The sequence below is a fragment of the Ruditapes philippinarum genome, unplaced genomic scaffold, assembly GCF_026571515.1.
Source record: "Ruditapes philippinarum isolate M1 unplaced genomic scaffold, ASM2657151v2 ctg481_1_1_1_1, whole genome shotgun sequence".
In the NCBI taxonomy this organism is placed as follows: Eukaryota; Metazoa; Mollusca; class Bivalvia; order Venerida; family Veneridae; genus Ruditapes; species Ruditapes philippinarum.
Window position 1 is genome coordinate 93731 of NW_026866246.1, and position 23604 is coordinate 117334.

At 33.1% G+C, this 23604-nt stretch overlaps 2 protein-coding genes across 3 annotated transcripts in view; one reads left to right on the forward strand and one right to left on the reverse strand.

The window, feature by feature from the left end:
* LOC132731895 (nuclear cap-binding protein subunit 2-like) lies at positions 1-19741 on the reverse strand. The gene is made up of 5 exons (XM_060718193.1): positions 19608-19741; positions 17743-17924; positions 5557-5695; positions 868-4194; positions 1-801 (listed from the first exon to the last, which is right to left on the reverse strand). The coding sequence occupies exons 1-4, from the start codon at positions 19671-19673 to the stop codon at positions 4102-4104; spliced, it is 480 nt and encodes a 159-aa protein (XP_060574176.1). The 5' UTR covers positions 19674-19741; the 3' UTR covers positions 1-801; positions 868-4101.
* LOC132731891 (GPI mannosyltransferase 4-like) overlaps positions 19628-23604 on the forward strand; it is a 13692-nt gene continuing 9715 nt past the window's right edge. The window contains exons 1-2 of one of the 2 annotated variants that reach the window (XM_060718188.1): positions 19628-19866; positions 23379-23515. In XM_060718188.1, the coding sequence (XP_060574171.1) occupies positions 19628-19866; positions 23379-23515 (376 nt within the window). Of the gene's footprint in view, positions 19867-20984; positions 21556-23378; positions 23516-23604 lie in introns of those variants that run through there. The other variant, XM_060718189.1, reaches the window with a different exon arrangement.

The following is a 23604-nucleotide window of genomic DNA, read 5'->3' on the forward strand; positions in this document are numbered from 1 at the left end:
TGTCCAAAATTTATTTCTTAAATATATACAAAGACATGAACAAAATTTATATGGACTGAAAATGATTGATGAAACATAAAAAATATAATTATGTTTATATAAAAATGATGACTGAGATATTTATACATGTCTTGTAATGTAATGAAGAAGAAACTGTACACTAGAACATTATATTTTTGTATGCAACTTGCTAATTGTTTGAATTAAACATAATAACAAAATAAGTAAAAGATATTTTTGTCATTTAGTAAATTTTAACATCTTCACATAAAAAACTTTGACCTAACTGAAAGTGATTAGCTTTAATCACCAGTATAGAGCCATACCAGGCTGTATGACCAAGTCCTATACTGTTGGTAGCTCATTTTTTTTCTATTTAATGTTGGTAGATCAATGTTTGTATTTCAATAGTGAAATCCCTTAAACTTGAAATGGATTGTTTTAAATTCAAAGCAGGACAAATCCATGTAATATATTCAACAAAGTTAAAGGTTAACTATTTTCGTGTAAGTTGTTAGAAGTTAACTATTTAAGTGTAAGTTGTAATAACAATAAAACTATGCCACCTGTATAGAGCCTGTTCACCCTATGTAATATTCATGTATTGAATAAACTTGAATCAGACCCCCACATTTATAATGAACAATTCCAAATTTTAAAATATTGACAAGTACAATGAGTAGATAAATTTAGCAGAGATAGTTGTAATTTCATCAAACCTTGACAGTTGAACTAAATTGTGTAAAATATATAAACATGTTACCCAGTAAGAAAATTATCAGAAAATTTTCTACAAATTACCTTAACTTAACTTAAAATGCTAGACAGCTATTTAAACATTAAGGAAGAATATTTTCTACAAATTACCTTAACTTAAAATCCCCATGCAAAACTGTTTTGCTACATTTTAACATAAATTTTAGTAGTGACAAACACTTTTCACAGTTTTTATATGCAATTTTTAAAAACAAACAAGTCTGTACTTCCCCTTAAAAATAACAATCATAACATTTTAAACAGAGAAGAATTTGATTAAACAAGAGCTGTCTGTAGGACAGCATGCTCGACTATTCTAAGTGCTTGATAGTAAAAGAGCCTTGATATTGTTAAATTTTTTAAGTTCACAAAAGGGCTAATTTTTTTTTATAAATTCATGTTATAGGCCTTAGAGAGAGTCTAATTATACAGAATTGGCTTGACTATTCGGAAGGTAATGTCACAAGGGTTTTTTATTGAGTATAATAATACTTATTACCTATGAATACATAAATTTGACAGAAAAGGTACAAAGGCTTGTTATTAAGATGTTTTATCAAGTAAATCACTACTTTATTATTATGAATGCATAAAATTGTCCAAAAAAAGGCACAAACCCTTCAGTAGTTATTGAGATAACAGCTTACAAGCAAAACTTTACCATGAATTTCTAAGTTGAAAAAGGGGAGAAAAATCAGCCTAAATGCAAGATAGAATTATGGATCTTTGTCAGTGACCTACAATTATGACCCTAAATGCATATGTGAAGTTTTAAATAAATATCTTTAATAGTTATTGAGATATGTAAAACTTGCATGTAAACATTAACCAAGAGACTAAGTAGAAAAGGGGATATGAATCAGCCTTAATGCAAGATAGTTATGGAACTTGGTCAGTGACATACAATTATGACCCTCCAATTATGACCCTAAGTGCATGTGTAAAGTTTCAAGTAAATATCTTTGAAGACCGTTAACCTTTAACCAAAATTTCTAAGTTTCAAAGGGGTAAATAATTCTGCAAATATTGCAGACAGAGTTATGAAATTTTGCAAACTGATGTACATTGTTACTATAAATAAGTATTTTAAATTTCAATTGATTATCTCAAGCAATAATTGAGATATTTGACTTTACAAAAAACTTTAACCAAAATTTCTAAGTTCCAAAGGGGCATAATTCTGTCAATATGGTAGGCAGAGTTATCCAACTTGTCAATCTGATGTACATTGTTACTATAAATAAGTATTGTAAGTTTCAATTGTATATCTCAAGCAATAATTGAGATATTTGACTTTACAAAAAACTTTAACCAAAATTTCTAAGTTAAAAGGGGCATTATTCTGTAAATATTGTAGGCAGAGTTATCCAACTTGTCAATCTGATGTACCTTGTTACTATAAATAAGTATTGTAAGTTTCAATTGAATATCTCAAGCAATAATTGAGATATTTGACTTTATAAAAAACTTTAACCAAAATTTCTAAGTTAAAAAGGGGCATAATTCTGTAAATATTGTAGGCAGAGTTATCCAACTTGTCAATCTGATGTACCTTGTTACTATAGATAAGTATTGTAAGTTTCAATTGAATATCTCAAGTAATAATTGAGATATTTGACTTTACAAAAAACTTTAACCAACGCAGACGCCGACGCGGACGCTGACGACGACGCCAGGGCGACTACAATAGCTCTCATATTCTTCGAATAGTCGAGCTAAAAATGCAAATAAAGTATCAAATATTTCAACATTTAATGGGCTATTTTTTGTATAAAATACTTGAATTTGTTTTTAATGTTTATCAGAGGAACTTCAAAATTTAAAATGCTAGACAGCTATTTAAACATTAAGGAATGAATAGCAAAAAGCATTTTCTTTAAAGTGGATTGGTCTATAATGGACACATTTTTTATTAGTATTTAAAATTTTGATAAAAACAATAGGAATGTATAATTTGGTTTAATCTTATGAAATATTTCGGGGAAGTAAAAATGTTGATACAGTTCTAAAGTGATGTAGTATGAACATTTATATGATGAATAATAATATTTTGTTCTATAAACACTTTATTATCTGCTATACATGACATATTGATGTCATAACAGATCATGTATCTAACACTTACCAACAACATCATACTATCATAATATAGTTAATTCTGCTATTACAGATCTTCCATTATAGACCAATTAACTTTAATATGTAGAAACATATGAGTAATAATAAAACATTATGCCATCTAAAGTGGCAAATGACACAAATGCTTGTAATTACATGATAAAATGGTAACACCATTATTTCAACTCAACTCAACTCAAGACATGGACCACATTATTACATTATAATTTTTATAATCAAATTTCAACTCAGCACATGAACCATTTACCTGCAGGAACTGAAAGTGATTAGTTTTTCAGCACCAGAATAACCAAGACAACCGCGGGCATATCCGTACAATCTTACTAACAAATCTTTAAATTTCTATCTTCATGTTCCCTTAACTGATAATTGACAGTTCTAAAAAGTCCATTAAAGAAATTTGGCAGGTTGTGAGTTAACGCATGTACAAGAACTTAGAAGTCACACACAAACTAATTACAAACTATTTCACAATTTTCAGAGAGAAAAAATTATACAACATAATAACAACAGACATGAAATTATTCATTTACACCACAACAGTTTAATGACAACATTGAAGAATGTAGTTTGACAAATATTCAAGTTTTTATAATAATTCATTGTCAGAATTATAGATATTAAAATTGAAAATATAAAAATTATGATCTGAGTGCATTACCAAAGCAATTGATTTATTATTTCCGATGCTAAAAAAGTAAATTGCTTACATCTTCATGAGTAAATTTTTAAAAATCTGAACAACAACCTTAATAAGACAGATTTAATGCACTAAATTATCAGTACCGGTATATTAATCACCCTTGTATAAGATGATGATTAATGCATGAAAATATCTAAATACTACATAAACTTCAAATGATAAGAAATTGGGGTTCATTATTTTTAAAGAAAAGAAAAGATAAAAGTTAAATTACATTTTTTACATTCATTCAACATGTTGTACCTCCTAAGGGCATAATAGACATTAATTTGAGATAAATTTACAAAGCAGAATGGTTAACACACACAACTAGATTCCTTTTATCATTTCAACTTCTCTGTCAATACATCCAAGATCTTTATCCGCTTAGCATTTTTAGTGTACTCCAGTAGAATTAACTAAATTTTGTATAAATTTAAACCAGTCTGTATTTCCAGTGGTCATAACCAGTCTATTATAACAAAACAAACTAATATTCAAGTTTTTGTCCCTTCCTCAGTCTGTCACAAAGAATCTCTTGGTCGTATTTTATTAGAAACAATTTTTCCATAGCCGCCACGACCTTCATCAAAGTCTGTACGATATTCATCTCTCACCTGTAGAGAAAATGATAACATAATTGTTATTTAAATAAGAACAACTTATTTATTAATTGGGATACTTGCTTTAATCTGATAATGGCTGCTAATGTGAACAAGCAATTTATCAATTTATTACCAATAACCAACAAATCAATAACCAAGTATCTAAGTAAGTGTCTAACAAACAAACTAACAAATTAACCAGTATTCCCAATGAACTAAAGTTAACCTCAACTAACCTAATCTAACCAAACAAACCTGACATAATTTAACCTAACCTGACCAAACCTAACTCAACCAAACCAATTAACTTAACCTATATGCAACCAACCAACCAGAAATAAATTAAGTTTTTTGAAGTTTTAACTATCAAACTTGTTAAAATATAAATTATATCCACCAAATGAGATTAAGTTTTACAAATTACAAAATGTTTAACAGTATAATTACTGATATATGTTGGGCTGAAATTTCTATATAAAAAAGTAAATACGAGAAATTATGATTCAAAACAAGAAAAAAAGATTTTTATCAGTAAGAATATCTTATCAAATTTACTGTATTACATCGCTGACAAGAAACTCATTGCACCAACCAGAATATTCCATTAAAATGTTAGAAACAAACTAGATTAGAGCTGTTGCCATGCCAACAATAAACACCTTGAAAACACCTTGAATCTATCTTTTTAAAATTCTAGATCTTTCAAGCAGATCTTTCAGCTTATCTTTCAAATATGTGTTTAAATCTCGGAGGAAAAATAATCAAAAATAGCAAATTTTGCAGTTTTCGTTGAACAAACTGATAAAACCAATTTAACAATAAGATGAAAACAAAGGAATCCACTTCAAGCTTGTCAAAACATTTTGGGATTTTTTTATCAATTTAATATATATTTTCAAAATGCAATCCTGAAATATTGTATAAAACATACTGGTTTCAGAAATAAAAGCAAATGCAATGTTGCACAATCTACTTCAAACTGTAATCTTAAATATACTAAACTAATAATATATGTAGTAAGTAACCTTTAATAAGGTCAATAACATAAGAACAGATTCTATTATGTAATCTTATCCATGAAATATTTTGTATTCAGTGAGAGCTGCCATTCTCACATTCCCCCCCCCCCCGTTCAAAAAATTTTTCAAAACTTCATAATAAAAACTGAAACCCTTGGGGGAATAATGCTGTCTGAATAAAAAAATCAAAGGCCTAGGAATAATGTTGTCTGAATAAAATCAATGCCAGATGAAGTTAAACACAAGAGTGATTAGGACAGCTACATTATCTTCAAATATTAAACTAAAAATAAATATTGTAACAAAGTTTTGATTTTTGTCATGCAATTTAAAAATCAAGGGAGATAATACAGACCTGACCACCAGTTTTTCCTCTCCCATATTGTCTCCCTTCCTTGAATCCAGCATCCCAATCAGTTCTGATAATTCTGTCATCAAGCCGGGTACCATTAACATATCTCATAGCATTTTCTGCATCACCTCTTATATAATATCTAATAGTCTTGTTAAGGTATATTTTGATTTATTATTAAAAGCCATATCCATATTATTATGTCCTACTAGTACGGAATACATGAGCAACCAAGTTGTACTGAATTAATTCTGAAATATCTTATTGCCTAAAGTTCAGGTTTTTTCTTCTCCTGAAGGCTCTTTATTTCTATATAAAACTAATTTCAGAGTTTTCAGTTTTTCTGATATATTTAACTTTCACCAGGCCTATGTTATTGATATTTCAACTTATTTTAGAGAATTTAATATTGAATTACTAATTGAAGTAATTAATTAATTAAAGTAAAGTCAGGCTGCAGTGAGATATCAAATCAAACTCTGCTATTAGTTAACATACATGTATCCTGCCTGGTATTATACACAAGACTGGCTCTTTCTCAAAGATTAAATGTTGCCCCTATCATACTGGCTTTTTCTCCAAGATTTAAAGTTACACCCTATCATACTGGCACTTTCTCAAAGATTTAAATGTTGACCCTATCATACTGGCTCTTTCTCAAAGATTTAATGTTGACCCTATCATACTGGCTCTTTCTCAAAAGATTTAATGTTAACCCTATCATACTGGCTCTTTCCCAAAGATTTAATGTTGATCCTATCATACTGGTTCTTTCTCAAAGATTTAATGTTGACCCTATCATACTGGCACTTTTCTCAAAGATTTAATGTTGACCCTATTATACTGGCTTTTCTCCAAGATTTTAACGTTGATCCTATCATACTGGCTCTTTCTCAAAGATTTAATGTTGCCCCTATCATACTGGCTCTTTCTCAAAGATTTAATGTTGACCCTATCATACTGGCTCTTTCTCCAAAGATTTTAATGTTGACCCTATCATACTGGCTCTTTCTCAAAGATTTAAAGTTGACCCTATCATACTGGCACTTTCTCAAAGATTTAATGTTGACCCTATCATACTGGCACTTTTCTCAAAGATTTAATGTTGACCCTATCATACTGGCACTTTCTCAAAGATTAATGTTGACCCTATCATACTGGCTCTTTCTCCAAGATTTTAATGTTGACCCTATCATACTGGCACTTTCTCAAAGATTTTAATGTTGACCCTATCATACTGGCTCTTTCTCAAAGATTTAATGTTGACCCTATCATACTGGCACTTTCTCAAAGATTTAATGTTGATCCTATCATACTGGTTCTTTCTCAAAGATTTAATGTTGACCCTATCATACTGGCACTTTCTCAAAGATTTAATGTTGACCCTATCATACTGGTTCTTTCTCCAAGATTTAATGTTGACCCTATCATACTGGCTCTTTCTCAAAGATTTAATGTTGCCCTATCATACTGGCTCTTTCGCAAAGATTTAATGTTGACCCTATCATATACTGGCACTTTCTCAAAGATTTAATGTTGACCCTATCATACTGGCTCTTTCTCAAAGATTTAATGTTGACCCTATCATACTGGTTCTTTCTCAAAGATTTAATGTTGATCCTATCATACTGGCACTTTCTCAAAGATTTAATGTTGACCCTATCATACTGGCTCTTTCTCAAAAGATTTAATGTTGACCCTATCATACTGGTTTCTTTCTCAAAGATTTAATGTTGATCCTATCATACTGGCACTTTCTCAAAGATTTAATGTTGACCCTATCATACTGGTTCTTTCTCAAAGATTTAATGTTGATCCTATCATACTGGCACTTTCTCAAAAGATTTAATGTTGACCCTATCATACTGGCTCTTTCTCAAAGATTTAATGTTGACCCTATCATACTGGTTCTTTCTCAAAGATTTAATGTTGATCCTATCATACTGGCACTTTCTCAAAGATTTAATGTTGACCCTATCATACTGGTTCTTTCTCAAAGATTTAATGTTGATCCTATCATACTGGCTCTTTCTCAAAGATTTAATGTTGCCCTATCATACTGGCTCTTTCGCAAAGATTTAATGTTGACCCTATCATACTGGCACTTTCTCAAAGATTTAATGTTGACCCTATCATACTAGCTCTTTCTCAAAGATTTAATGTTGACCCTATCATACTGGCTCTTTCTCAAAGATTTAATGTTGCCCCTATCATACTGGCTCTTTCTCCATGATTTAATGTTGACCCTATCATACTGGCTCTTTCTCAAAGATTTAAAGTTGACCCTATCATACTGGCACTTTCTCAAAGATTTAATGTTGACCCTATCATACTGGCACTTTCTCAAAGATTTAATGTTGACCCTATCATACTGGCTCTTTCTCCAAGATTTAATGTTGCCCCTATCATACTGGCTCTTTCTCAAAGATTTAATGTTGACCCTATCATACTGGCACTTTCTCAAAGATTTAATGTTGACCCTATCATACTGGTTCTTTCTCAAAGATTTAATGTTGATCCTATCATACTGGCACTTTTTCAAAGACTTAATGTTGCCCATATCATACTGGCTCTTTCTCCAAGATTTAATGTTGACCCTATCATACTGGCACTTTCTCAAAGATTTAATGTTGACCCTATCATACTGGTTCTTTCTCAATGATTTAATGTTGACCCTATCATACTGGCACTTTCTCAAAGATTTAATGTTGACCCTATCATACTGGCACTTTATCAAAGATTTAATGTTGATCCTATCATACTGGCATTTTTTCAAAGATTTAATGTTGCCCCTATCATACTGGCTCTTTCTCAAAGATTTAATGTTGACCCTATCATACTGGCACTTTCTCAAAGATTTAATGTTGACCCTATCATACTGGCACTTTCTCAAAGATTTAATGTTGCCCCTATCATACTGGTTCTTTCTCAAAGTTTTAATGTTGATCCTATCATACTGGCACTTTCTTCAAAGATTTAATGTTGCCCTATCATACTGGTTCTTTCTCAAAGATTTAATGTTGACCCTATCATACTGGCTCTTTCTCAAAGATTTAAAGTTGACCCTATCATACTGGCTCTATCTCAAAGATTTAATGTTGACCCTATCATACTGGCTCTTTCTCAAAGATTTAATGTTGACCCTATCATACTGGCTCTTTCTCAAAGATTTAATGTTGACCCTATCATACTGGCTCTTTCTCAAAGATTTAAGTTGACCCTATCATACTGGCTTTATCTCAAAGATTTAATGTTGACCCTATCATACTGGCTCTTTCTCAAAGATTTAATGTTGACCCTATCATACTGGCTCTTTCTCAAAGATTTAATGTTGACCCTATCATACTGGCTCTTTTCTCAAAGATTTAACGTTGACCCTATCATACTGGCTCTTTCTCAAAGATTTAATGTTGACCCTATCATACTGGCACTTTCTCAAAGATTTAATGTTGACCCTATCATACTGGCTCTTTCTCAAAGATTTAATGTTGATCCTATCATACTGGCACTTTCTCAAAGATTTAATGTTGACCCTATCATACTGGCTCTTTCTCAAAGATTTAATGTTGACCCTATCATACTGGCTCTTTCTCAAAGATTTAATGTTGACCCTATCAAACTGGCACATTCTCAAAGATTTAATGTTGACCCTATCATACTGGCACTTTCTCAAAGATTTAATGTTGACCCTATCATACTGGCTCTTTCTCAAAGATTTAATGTTGACCCTATTCATACTGGCTCTTTCTCAAAGATTTAATGCTGACCCTATTATACTGGCTCTTTCTCAAAGATTTAATGTTGACCCTATCATACTGGCTCTTTCTCAAAGATTTAATGTTGACCCTATCATACTGGCTCTTTCTCAAAGATTTAATGTTGCCCCTATCAACTGGCACTTTCGCAAAGATTTAATGTTGACCCTATCATACTGGCTCTTTCTCAAAGATTTAATGTTGACCCTATCATACTGGCTCTTTCTCAAAGATTTAATGTTGACCCTATCATACTGGCTTTTTCTCAATGATTTAATGTTGACCCTATCATACTGGCACTTTCTCAAAGATTTAATATTGCCCCTATCATACTGGCTCTTTCATCAAAAGATTTAATGTTGACCCTATCATACTGGCTCTTTCTCAAAGATTTAATGTTGACCCTATCATACTGGCACTTTTTCAAAGATTTAATGTTGACCCTATCATACTGGTTCTTTCTCAAAGATTTAAAGTTGATCCTATCAACTGGCACTTTTTCAAAGACTTAATGTTGCCCCTATCATACTGGCTCTTTCTCCAAGATTTAATGTTGACCCTATCATACTGGCACTTTCTCAAAGATTTAATGTTGACCCTATCATACTGGTTCTTTCTCTCAATGATTTAATGTTGACCCTATCATACTGGCACTTTCTCAAAGATTTAATGTTGACCCTATCATACTGGCACTTTCTCAAAGATTTAATGTTGATCCTATCATACTGGCATTTTTTCAAAGATTTAATGTTGACCCTATCATACTGGCTCTTTCTCAAAGATTTAATGTTGACCCTATCATACTGGCACTTTCTCAAAGATTTAATGTTGCCCCTATCATACTGGTTCTTTCTCAAAGATTTAATGTTGCATCCTATCATACTGGCACTTTCTCAAAGATTTAATGTTGCCCTATCATACTGGTTCTTTCTCAAAGATTTAATGTTGACCCTATCATACTGGCTCTTTCTCAAAGATTTAAAGTTGACCCTATCATACTGGCTCTATCTCAAAGATTTAATGTTGAACCCTATCATACTGGCTCTTTCTCAAAGATTTAATGTTGACCCTATCATACTGGCACTTTCTCAAAGATTTAATGTTGACCCTATCATACTGGCTCTTTATCAAAGATTTAATGTTGATCCTATCATACTGGCTCTTTCTCAAAGATTTAATGTTGACCCTATCATACTGGCTCTTTCTCAAAGATTTTAATGTTGCCCCTTATCATATTTGGCTCTTTCTCCAAGATTTAACGTTATCCTATCATACTGGCACTTTCTCAAAGATTTAATGTTGACCCTATCATACTGGCACTTTCTCAAAGATTTAACGTTGATCCTATCATACTGGCTCTTTCTCAAAGATTTAAAGTTGACCCTATCATACTGGCTCTATCTCAAAGATTTAATGTTGCCCTATCATACTGGCTTTTTCTCAAAGAAGATTTAATGTTGACCCTATCATACTGGCTCTTTCTCAAAGATTTAATGTTGACCCTATCATACTGGCTCTTTCTCAAAGATTTAATGTTGACCTATCAAAACTGGCACATTCTCAAAGATTTAATGTTGACCCTATCATACTGGCACTTTCTCAAAGATTTAATGTTGACCCTATCATACTGGCTCTTTCTCAAAGATTTAATGTTGACCCTATCATACTGGCTCTTTCTCAAAGATTTAATGTTGACCCTATTATACTGGCTCTTTCTCAAAAGATTTAATGTTGACCCTATCATACTGCTGGCTCTTTCTCAAAGATTTAATGTTGATCCTATCATAACTGGCTCTTTCTCAAAGATTTAACGTTGACCCTATCATTCTGGCACTTTCTAAAATATTTAATGTTGACCTTATTATACTGGGCTCTCTATCTCAAAGATTTAATGTTGACCCTATCATACTGGCTCTTTCTCAAAGATTTAATGTTGACCCTATCATACTGGCACTTTCTCAAAGATTTAATGTTGACCCTATCATACTGGCTCTTTCTCAAAGATTTAATGTTGACCCTAATCATATTGGCTCTTTCTCAAAGATTTAAAGTTGACCCTATCATACTGGGCTCTTTCTCCAAGATTTAAATGTTGACCCTATCATACTGGCTCTTTCTCAAAGATTTAATGTTGACCCTATCATACTGGCTCTTTCTCCAAGATTTAATGTTGATCCTATCATACTGGCTCTTCTTCAAAGATTTAATGTTGACCCTATCATACTGGCTCTTTCTCAAAGATTTAATGTTGACACCTATCATACTGGCTCTTTCTCAAAGATTTAATGTTGACCCTATCATTCTGGCACTTTCTCAAAGATTTAATGTTGACCCTATCATACTGGCTCTTTCTCAAAGATTTAATGTTGCCCTATCATACTGGTTCTTTCTCAAAGTTTTAATGTTGACCCTATCATACTGGCTCTTTCTCAAAGATTTAAAGTTGACCCTATCATACTGGCTCTTTCTCAAAAGATTTAATGTTGACCCTATTCATACTGGCCACTTTCTCAAAGATTTAATGTTGACCCTATCATACTGGTTCTTTCTCAAAGATTTAATGTTGATCCTATCATACTGGCACTTTTTTTCAAAGACTTAATGTTGCCCCCTATCATACTGGCTCTTTCTCCAAGATTTAATGTTGACCCTATCATACTGGCACTTTCTCAAAGATTTAATGTTGACCCTATCATACTGGTTCTTTCTCAATGATTTAATGTTGACCCTATCAATACTGGCACTTTCTCAAAGATTTAATGTTGACCCTATCATACTGGCACTTTTCTCAAAGATTTAATGTTGATCCTATCATACTGGCATTTTTTCAAAAGATTTAATGTTGCCCCTATCATACTGGCTCTTTCTCAAAGATTTAATGTTGATCCTATCATACTGGCTCTCTTCTCAAAGATTTAATGTTGACCCTACCATACTGGTTCTTTCTCAAAGATTTAATGTTGCCCCCATCATACTGGCTCTTTCTCAAAGATTTAATGCTGACCCTATCATACTGGCTCTTTCTCAAAGATTTAATGTTGACCCTATCATTCTGGCACTTTCTCAAAGATTTAATGTTGACCCTATCATACTGGCACTTTCTCAATGATTTAATGTTGACGCCTATCATACTGGCACTTTCTCAAAGATTTAATGTTGATCCTATCATACTGGCTCTTTCTCAAAGATTTTAATGTTGACCCTACCAACTGGTTCTTTCTCAAAGATTTTAATGTTGACCCTAATCATACTGGCTCTTTCTCAAAGATTTAATGTTGACCCTATCATACTGGCTCTTTCTCAAAGATTTAATGTTGACCCTATATACTGGCTCTTTCTCAAAGATTTAACGTTGACCCTATCATTCTGGCACTTTCTAAAATATTTAATGTTGACCCTATTATACTGGCTCTCTATCTCAAAGATTTAATGTTGACCCTATCATACTGGCTCTTTCTCAATGATTTAATGTTGACCCTATCATACTGGCTCTTTCTCAAAGATTTAATGTTGACCCTATTATACTGGCTCTTTCTCAAAGATTTAATGTTGACCCTATCATACTGGTTCTTTCTCAAAGATTTAATGTTGACCCTATTATACTGGCTCTCTATCTCAAAGATTTAATGTTGACCCTATCATACTGGCTCTTTCTCAAAGATTTAATGTTGACCCTATCATACTGGCTCTTTCTCAAGGTATCTTGGTGCTTTTTTGGATGAGTCTCAAAATTTCAAATATCACATTAAAAGAAAGTGTAGAACTGCTATGTTAAACTATTTCAAGATCAAGAGCATTCGAAAGTATCTGACAAAGGGAGCCGCTGAAACACTTGTTTTATCATTAGTAATATCCCATTTAGATTATTGCAACATCATCCTATACGGCATATCTCAAAATGAAGTAGCCAAACTTCAACGTATTCAAAATATGTGTGCCAAACTGGTGTTAGGTCGTTCCAAGTATGATAGTTCTAAACAGGCATTATTCGATCTGCACTGGCTTCCAATTAAAGCACGAATCAGTTTCAAGATACTGACATACATGTATAACTGTTCGGTAGGAAACGCACCATCATATTTAATAGAGCTTTTGTCTCATCAAGTGTCAAAACGAACCTTAAGATCATATGAATCCTCTGTTGGTTGTTATGTTGTTCCTTTTAATAAGAAGAGGACTTTTTCTGACAGAGCTTTTTAGCACGATAGGACAAAAATTGTGGAAATGAACTACCTATTAATATGAGAAAATGTGAATCTGTTGAAATTTTTTTTCAAAAAGACAACTGAAATCATTTTACTTCAAGGACTTTTTTGGCACTTTTTTAAGTGACACTGAAGGCATTGTCTGTTCCTAATTGTTTTGTGCATGTTTGTATATTTCTATCAGTTTTTATTATTTTCATTGTACAATAATATAATAAAGTCTAGCCCATGTGTTATCATGTGCAGGGGTGTAGACTGTTACATGTTGGTGGGGATTGACCCAATCACTGTGACCTTCGCACTGCTGGGAGTATTGTGTATGGTAGCACTGGGAGTAGCACATATAAGGTATATAGCTGTACAACGCCATTGAATATGTATTCCATATGTAGAAATAGGCGTAAAATCAAGTTTTCAAGTTTCAAGTTTCTCAAAGATTTAATGTTGACCCTATCATACTGGCTCTTTCTCAAAGATTTAATGTTGACCCTATCATACTGGCTCTTTCTCAAAGATTTAATGTTGACCCTATCATACTGGCTCTTTCTCAATGATTTAATGTTGACCCTATCATACTGGCTCTTTCTCAAAGATTTAATGTTGACCCTACCATACTGGTTCTTTCTCAAAGATTTAATGTTGACCCTATCATACTGGCTCTTTCTCAAAGATTTAATGTTGATCCTATCATACTGGCTCTTTCTCAAAGATTTAATGTTGACCCTATCATACTGGCTCTTTTTTCAAAGATTTAATGTTGACCCTATCATACTGGCTCTATCTCAAAGATTTAATGTTGACCCTATCATACTGGCTCTTTCTCAAAGATTTAATGTTGACCCTATCATACTGGCTCTTTCTCAAAGATTTAATGTTGACCCTATCATACTGGCTCTTTCTCAAAGATTTAATGTTGACCCTATCATACTGGCTCTTTCTCAATGATTTAATGTTGACCCTATCATACTGGCTCTTTCTCAAAGATTTAATGTTGACCCTACCATACTGGTTCTTTCTCAAAGATTTAATGTTGACCCTATCATACTGGCTCTTTCTCAAAGATTTAATGTTGATTCTATCATACTGGCTCTTTCTCAAAGATTAAATGTTGCCCCTATCATACTGGCTCTCTCTCAAAGATTAAATGTTGCCCCTATCATACTGGCTCTTTCTCAAAGATTTAATGTTGACCCTATCATACTGGCTCTTTCTCAAAGATTTAATGTTGACCCTATCATACTGGCTCTTTTCTCAATGATTTAATGTTGACCCTATCATACTGGCTCTTTCTCAAAGATTTAATGTTGACCCTACCATACTGGCTCTTTCTCAAAGATTTAATGTTGACCCTATCATACTGGCTCTTTCTCAAAGATTTAATGTTGATCCTATCATACTGGCTCTTTCTCAAAGATTTAATGTAACCCTATCATACTGGCTCTTTCTCAAAGATTTAATGTTGACCCTATCATTCTGGCACTTTCTAAAAGATTTAATGTTGACCCTATCATACTGGCTCTTTCTCAAAGATTTAATGTTGACCCTATCATACTGGCTCTTTCTCAAAGATTTAATGTTGACCCTATCATACTGGCTCTTTCTCAAAGATTTAATGTTGACCCTATCATATTGGCTCTTTCTCAAAGATTTAATGTTGACCCTACCATACTGGTTCTTTCTCAAAGATTTAATGTTGACCCTATCATACTGGCACTTTCTCAAAGATTTAACATTGACCCTATCATACTGGCTCTTTCTCAAAGATTTAATGTTGACCCTATCATACTGGCTCTTTCTCAAAGATTTAATGTTGACCCTATCATACTTGCTCTTTCGCAAAGATTTAATGTTGCCCCTATCATACTGGCTCTTTCTCAAAGATTTAATGTTGACCCTATCATACTGGCACTTTCTCAAAGATTTAATGTTGACCCTATCATATTGGCTCTTTCTCAAAGATTTAATGTTGACCCTACCATACTGGTTCTTTCTCAAAGATTTAATGTTGACCCTATCATATTGGCTCTTTCTCAAAGATTTAATGTTGACCCTACCATACTGGTTCTTTCTCAAAGATTTAATGTTGACCCTATCATACTGGCTCTATCTCAAAGATTTAATGTTGACCCTATCATACTGGCTCTTTCTCAAAGATTTAATGTTGACCCTATCATACTGGCTCTTTCTCAAAGATTTAATGTTGACCCTATCATACTGGCTCTTTCTCAAAGATTTAATGTTGACCCTATCATACTGGCTCTTTCTCAAAGATTTAATGTTGACCCTATCATACTGGCTCTTTCTCAAAGATTTAATGTTGACCCTATCATACTGGCTCTATCTCAAAGATTTAATGTTGACCCTATCATACTGGCTCTCTCTCAAAGATTTAATGTTGACCCTATCATACTGGCTCTTTCACAAAGATTTAATGTTGACCCTATCACACTTGTTCTTTCTCAAAGATTTAATGTTGACCCTATTAGCTTTGGCCTGAATTTAATAGTCATTCTTGGCAGCAATAAAAATATCATTTTTATCAACATGATATGGGGACATAATTAAGGCAACTGTCTGGGAAAAACATAACTAACATACCATTCTTCACAAGTTACACCACTCACTTTCTGTAAGTTGCCAAAACATTCAAGATTTACACTCAGAATTCAAACCCAAAATGTTTTGTAAAGAAAAAAAACTAAAAATATTTCCAAAATACACTTATGTCACATAAAACCATATTAAAACAGCATCAAATGAAATTTCCTGTTACCTATTTATTATTAGTGCTCGCCAATTTTTTTAAGCCAATCACCGACGAGGATTTTTCAAATTTTCAGGTTTCAAATCTTAATAGAACAGATTTTATATAAACTGGACGTTTTATATTATAAAACGCAAGTGGGCGGAGCTAAGTTTCGAAGAGCGCTAAAGTGAAATATACGCATGTGCAGAGATCTTGAAGTTTACTCCTACTAATCAATATTTATGCATCATGTTTTTTCCGTACACGCACATGATTATCGTCACTACGGCATAGAATTAAAAAAAGAGGTTCATTGAAACGAAAACAGGCAAAATAACAGTAAAAATAATTTATTAATTACGGAACCAGTATCATTTTATAATTTCCAAATAAAAAGTTCACTTATTCCAACAAAGTATGTATGCAATATTTCTTACTTTTTATGTAAATATTACAGCCCGTGCCGCTGCAAAACCGAAAGTAGGGTGTTTTTATTAATTTTACATTTATTTTTGACAATATACTGCCATTTGTCCTAAGATGATATGTATATGAACATAATAAATATGTATGATGCATATATAATCAAGCCACAGGTTCATTTCAGCCCGAAAAATATGTCGAGGTGACGGGCAAGACATGTCGACTTTTTGTAGCTTATTGTGAAGTTGCAGTTCATGAAAATCGGGGACATGACAAATCAGCACATAAATAAAACATTCTAGTGTTCCGTGGTATACATCTTTTCTACGTGTCATACCTCCTTTCCTTATTACAATGAATTTTTACTGCATTGTTATCCATCGCTGGTTTGTTTTTAGCAGAGAATGACCTGTGTATGTTCAAAGAGGGTACCGTTTGAGAATATTTTGCAAAGAGGGTACCGATATGGATATGCACCGTGATATTGTCTGATTTACCTTGACAGAATGCGGGAATAAGCTATGCAAAACACGTGACCCGTAAATGTGTACCGCTACCTCTTCCAAATATGGTTATACACATTTCTAGGCTATCGTGTGACGTCACGCAGTGTGTTGGGCGGAAAAAAATGGGCGGAGCACTAAGCCGGTTAGAGTGCATATTGGATGTTCTTCGTAAATAAGAAAGCTACAGTCGCTTCGCAAGCTCCGCTCCTTTTTAGCTTTCTTATTTACGAAGAACACCCAATATGCACTCTAACCTATACTTGTTCCCACACAGTTCAATTATACTTGAAAGTTTTATATCTAGCCAAAAATACATGTAACATGTACATCTGAAAATGAGGCTGCTGACAGTACTTTAGGACCTTGTTTCTTAGAAATAAAAACATCTGGCTACCTTTCAAAATTCTTGGAAAAAAGACCAGTCCTGACTTGATATATAATTATATATTATGTATAACATTTCTTAAATTTTATGTAATAACACTTACATTGTAATATTGGTACCGGGTTTAAAGTGGGAGTAAAAAGAACAATAAGTTTCTGCAAAAGGATACTCAACAAAGCAGAAACCACAGGGTGTTTTCCTCACTTTATCTAGTCCCATGACTATTCTTTTCACATCTCCACATCTGCTAAAAAGTTCATGTATTTGTTCCTCTGTTGTGTAAAATGACAAGTTTCCTATATACAGAGTACAGCTCTGCTTTAATAATTTTTCCTGCTCTGTCCTACTTCCCTGAAAAATAATACATGTGTATTACAGTTAACACTTTACTAATAAAATTTAATGTATCATCTATTCTAACACCACCTGCATATTTTCTCTATTAAACAGAGAAGGACCCAAAATGTGTGTTATTAAACAATAAAATCACTGTTGACATTCTATATTTAGACATGTGACTTAACAGTTAAATATGTGATGTTTGTTTGTTTGTTTTGGGTTTAACGTCACATCGACACAGTGTAGGTCATATCGCGACATTCCAGCTTTACTGGTGAAGACCTCAGGTGCCTTCCGTGCATTATTTCAGGCACAAACAGGCACCTGAGAAGAACCACCTACGTTCCTTAAACTAGCTGGATAGCTTCCTCACATGAAAGAATCCGTCCCTGTCAGGATTCGAACCCACAGGTTTTTTCACAGGTTGGGGCAGCAGCCCTTAATTTTTTGGAAAAAAATTACACGGTATATTTGCAAAAGGGGAAGTAAAAACTTGATGTAAATTAAATTTTTGGGGAAAACTGCATGATTTAAAGAAATTGTCTTTGGGGAAGCAGCCCTATACCCTGTTATAGAAGGAAAAAAGGCCCTCCCATCTGAACTCCAGATAGTGATTCTATTTAGCCATAAAATCACTGTTTGGGATATACAGGGTTTTACATCTCTCTGATATTTTAGGGGTCCAGTGGATGCACAGCCTAGAAAAGTAGGGGTCCATGCAGGCCTAAATTTTAGGGGTCCAAAATTATATTCACTGAAAAAGACTATGAAGACCACTAAATTTTGCTCAAAATCATTTATTTACCCTTTAAAAAATATGCATATATATTGCACTGTTTTCACTGCTGACACCATTATATTTATTACACCAACGATAATTGACATACCCAGTGACTTAATTTCTGTAACACTATAAAAATAAGTTTGCAAAAACCACATCTTTTTTTATTATACAAAATGTATTCGCCAAACGGGTAGATTGACATTGTTGGATAGGCTAACCAATAGTAATTGCCTGTTATAAATAGTCTTTCTAAATATAGCTACAGAAAAACCAAAAACAGCTACCTAAAATAGATTTTACGGTAAACGTCATCAGTTACTGTAGCTTGCACAGTAAACGGTAATATGTTTCTGCAGCGGGCACTTACCAATAGCATGTGCAGTAGCTTTCAATTATGTTAACTTCAAAAATGAACAAATGCGAGTATTTTGTGCTCGCTGTAAGATATTTTAATTGGAATTTTGCGAGCTTCGAGAAGAAAGAGATAAAATCATATTGGTCAGAAACAATAATATCTATTGTCTAGGATTATTTTTGTGCATATATACACTTGGACGAAGTTGATAACTTATATGCGTACATGTCAAAATTTATTTGTATAGGGACGCAGAATTCTGCGTCACGTAAAACCCTGGATATATATAATATTTCTTAAATAATCAGTCTGATTTAAAAAAAAAATGGTGACAAGTTGACATAAAAAAATGGTGACAAGTTTACAGACAAGTTGACAATGTGATGAGCTGACCACGGAATGAATTGACTAAGGGTAGAGTTGACCCAACATCAAATCGACGCACAGGTCTTGGGACGAACTTAATAATTTTTGCCCACATGTTCTGTCCGACATATATGACACTTGTTATATTCCAAGAACTTTTACATTAAAATAAATATTAATTCAAGGTTACCTTAAAATGCTGATCTCTATATGAACTTATGTCTGCCGACCCAGCAGTTGGTTTTAAAAGTGACATTTCTCTCAGAAAATGTAATAATTGAACCTCAGTCACTTTCGTTTCTTCGGACTGATCTGTATCGAACAGCTGCTTTTAAGCAAGCGCGTCTTCACTCTGATCGATCAACCGGTGCAAAAATTGAACATTCTAATGGTCTGCTATTTATTGATGATTCTGTTGCATTTGTTTTATGTATCGCGAGAATTTGCATGTAAGTCCTTATAGTTAGTCTTGCTTATTTTAACCAATATTTATTTTAATAGATGGTCGATTAACGATTCGCCCACTCATGATTCGCACCTGTATTATCCCGGGACAACCAATATTCAATCAGTTAAGCTGTTTTTAGCCAATAATAAATGGAAGGGGAAATTATACTTTAAATTTATTTTAGCTATTAATGCATCTATTAATACTTATTCATTTTCAGGTTGGTACATTTTCAACAAGTCTTGATCTTTCTTAGAAATTCAATAAAAACAATATGACCCACTCGGGTCACTCCCAGGAATATTTTAACCTAAATTCAAACAGCAGGGTAATCACCATGGAAAATTTGTTAAAGATAAATCAGGGCCACTAAAAATTGTAGAAAATTTCACAATATAGTCTATTCAACGATTTTCAACAGTTTTTTTCAAGACTTTAAAAAACTTACACTAAATGTTATAACATATGTACAGCACAATGCATTGGTATGACTACTGTTAATGTGTATAAAAAGGCAGTTAAAGGTGTCACTTCTTAGTACACTATTTGGGGCGCAAAATGATAAATGCATCCAATCTTTACGGCCATTTTACCTTCCCCACTTTATAATATTAGCAAATATGGAAACTTGTCTAGATCTGCCAGCTGGTATCGCTTACAAAACAATTATTCTACAATCATCACATGAAAAAATTTGATAACAATATAAGATTTTATTAATAAGGACCCCCATGTAAAGTCTGGTGAATATTTAGTGGTACATCGTATAAATAAATATTTTAAATACACCTAGAACTAAGGTAAATGGTAAAACTCTTTAGCCAATACTTTATAAAAAAATAACTTGCTTAGGAAAATTTTTACCACTATTTTAAACAAGTGACTATTTTGATATAGTGAAAGTTGGACAATTTATATTGTGTCACTTAAAACAAACAGTTTCTTATTGTTTTTCTGAAAACATCTGACAATTAATCAAATGTGGCATTTCTGCAAGTTTTGAAGTTAATACAACATGTGACTTTATGCAATTTAGTCAGGCATGACATCAGTGCCACAGAATTAAGAATGTGTTTGAATTTAGGTTGTGATTGAAAATTGGTTGTTTCGGGATATTCGCTCCAAGCGGCGATTCGTCCCACGTAGTGACGTAAATAGTCACTAAATGAACACGTCTTAAATTCTTAATCATGTGTTGTTGAAAATTTGCAGCCTTTGCATATTTAATCAAAACGTTTTGCACAGCGTAAATGTATAAAGAATTTCAGACACGGTTTCTTTTCCCAAAACGTTTCCTCCCTGAAAGTTTTCTGACTATCTTCTAGTCAAAATATATTGACGTGCCAAAGCTTGATTCTGAGATATTTTCGTTCTGGGGCAGAATCTTGCTTTTAGAGGCCAGTTATTGCCCAGACATGAAAATAGCACAATATCTCGTCGCGCAGTACAATTAGTTGGACTAACTAACTTCAAATATGCAGAAGGTTCTCTTCCCTGTTTTTTTTGTTGTTTTTTTTTTAATTCACGTGTCTATCTTTTTAAGTATTAAGGGATTTAAAGCATTACAAAGTTTCCCATACAATTACAAGGGGGAACAAGATACTTCACCTCCCAGACACTTGCGAATTAATAACGCTTCACCCCCACTGACGATTCACCTGACACTTTAGTGATGATTCACCCAAGATGAGTAAGAAATCGCCTTGCTTCAAAATAATAATTGAAAATGTGCTTTCACTTAAGTTTTTAGCTTGACTATTCGATAAGAATAAGTAGAGCTATTGCAGTCACCCGAGCGTCGGCGTAACCACTTATGTTAAAGTTTTTGTAATACTTCAAATATTTTCAAAGTCCATAGACATATGGCTTTGAAACTTTGCACACTTGTTCACCATCATGACCCCAACCTGTAGACAGGAGGAGGTAACTGTATCAAGCATTTTAACAGAATTATGCCCCTTTTTCAACTTAGAATTTACGTTAAAGTTTTTGTAATACCTCAAATATTTTCAAAGTCCATTGACATATGGCTTTGAAACTTTGCACACTTGTTCACCATCATGACCCCAACCTGTAGACAGGAGGAGGTAACTGTATCAAGCATTTTGACAGAATTATGCCCCTTTTTCAACTTAGAATTTACATTTAGGTTTGCATACCACCTCAGATATTTTCATATTCTATTGAAACAAGTTGAAATTTTATACTCTTCTTTGAGAGCATAATAGGACTCTCTCCAAGGCCTATAACTGTAACATGGATTTAAAGAAAAATTTTGTCCTTTTGTTATTAACTCAGAAAATTTTACATTATCAAGGCTCTTTTACTATCAAGCACTAAGAATAGTCGAGCGCTGCTATCATACCGACAGCTCTTGTTAGAATTATAAAATGATTTGATTAAATATATGTGTGTATTTGTGAAATAAATTAGTCTTTTTTGAAGAACACTAATAATGAATTGGTCATTTTAACAGAAAAGTTATCAATATGATTTGCCCAAGTTCACTGACGATGCATCCCACTTTAATAATCATAATGGCTTCATGTAACTTTCTTATAATGACATAATAATTGTTTTAGTACACATAGAATTGCAAATATTTCCATGTCATTGCCAGTTGTTACTAAGTCATGCACACATTACACTACATATATATAAATTTTTTAAACTTTGACAATTCCCAGTTAGAGTTTTACATGAACGGTTGAACCATTAATCTTTGAAACTACTGATGATGTTCACTTTAAACTTGATAAATGTCTTTAGATCAAATTAGGAGGACACTATCCAAGGCCCATAAATCGGACATTAATTTTGACAAAGTTATGATGGTTTAAGTGCTCAGAGGTGAGCTTAAGTGATGACAGTGTGTTCATCACTTGTTGTCCTTAGTCATCCATCAATGTTGGATTTTGACCAAACTTCGCAAGAATGATCATAAGGTGGTCCTCAACAAAACTAATGTATAAATAATTCTAATATGATGCATTGATGCATAAGTAGATCACAGGGACTAAAAATACTTTATCAAATCTTTAAAAATCTTCTACCAAGAATCTACAATACTTAGAGCTTAGATATTTGGCACATAGCATCACTTTGTGGTCCTTTAGTTATATTAGTTACATTAATCATGACCCTAGTATGGTCAAAAAATGGCCCGACCTTATGTGTCACTTAGCTAACATAGGCTTACATGTATAAAGAAAAATACTATTAAGAAACTGCAATGCCCAGAGCTTAGATAATAAGCATGTAGCATTGCCAAGTCGACCTCTACAAAAGTTACATAAATCATGGCCCTGGAATTAAAATTTGTTCTGCCCCAGGGTCACTTCATTTACAGAAACATTAACTTGTATAGTGAAAATATCTTAAAAAACTTATCCTGAGAAACTACAATGCCCAGAGCTCTAAAATAATTTGCGCATGTAACATCACTTTGTGGCCCTATACAAAAGTTATATATAAAGTTTTCTTAAAGTTATGATTTTGTTTTTCTTATTACAGATTTGAAGTGGAATATTGGTTAACAATGTCATATGTGTTGCTGTTTCTGTTGGTATTCAGGTTGGGTTGGGCTGTGCTGCCACAAAGTGGATATATACACCCAGATGAATTCTTCCAGACTGTAGAAGTTGTTGCTGGTAAATTTTAGTTTTAAACTGACATTGTTGATCATCTTATATTTTTATGCCACCGCAGCATCTGCGATGCGATGGAATATAGCTATTCA

Bases quoted from the DNA above. Each gene is read 5' to 3' on its own strand.
- LOC132731895 (XM_060718193.1), bottom strand. From the start codon at position 19,673: ATGTCACTTTTAAAACCAACTGCTGGGTCGGCAGACATAAGTTCATAT. The intron at 17,925-19,607 runs GTAACCTTGAAT...ATTATTTTTCAG, and splicing joins ATAGAGATCAGCATTTTAAG to GGAAGTAGGACAGAGCAGGA. The intron at 4,195-5,556 runs GTCTGTATTATC...TTTTCTCTACAG, and splicing joins GAGGAAAAACTGGTGGTCAG to GTGAGAGATGAATATCGTAC.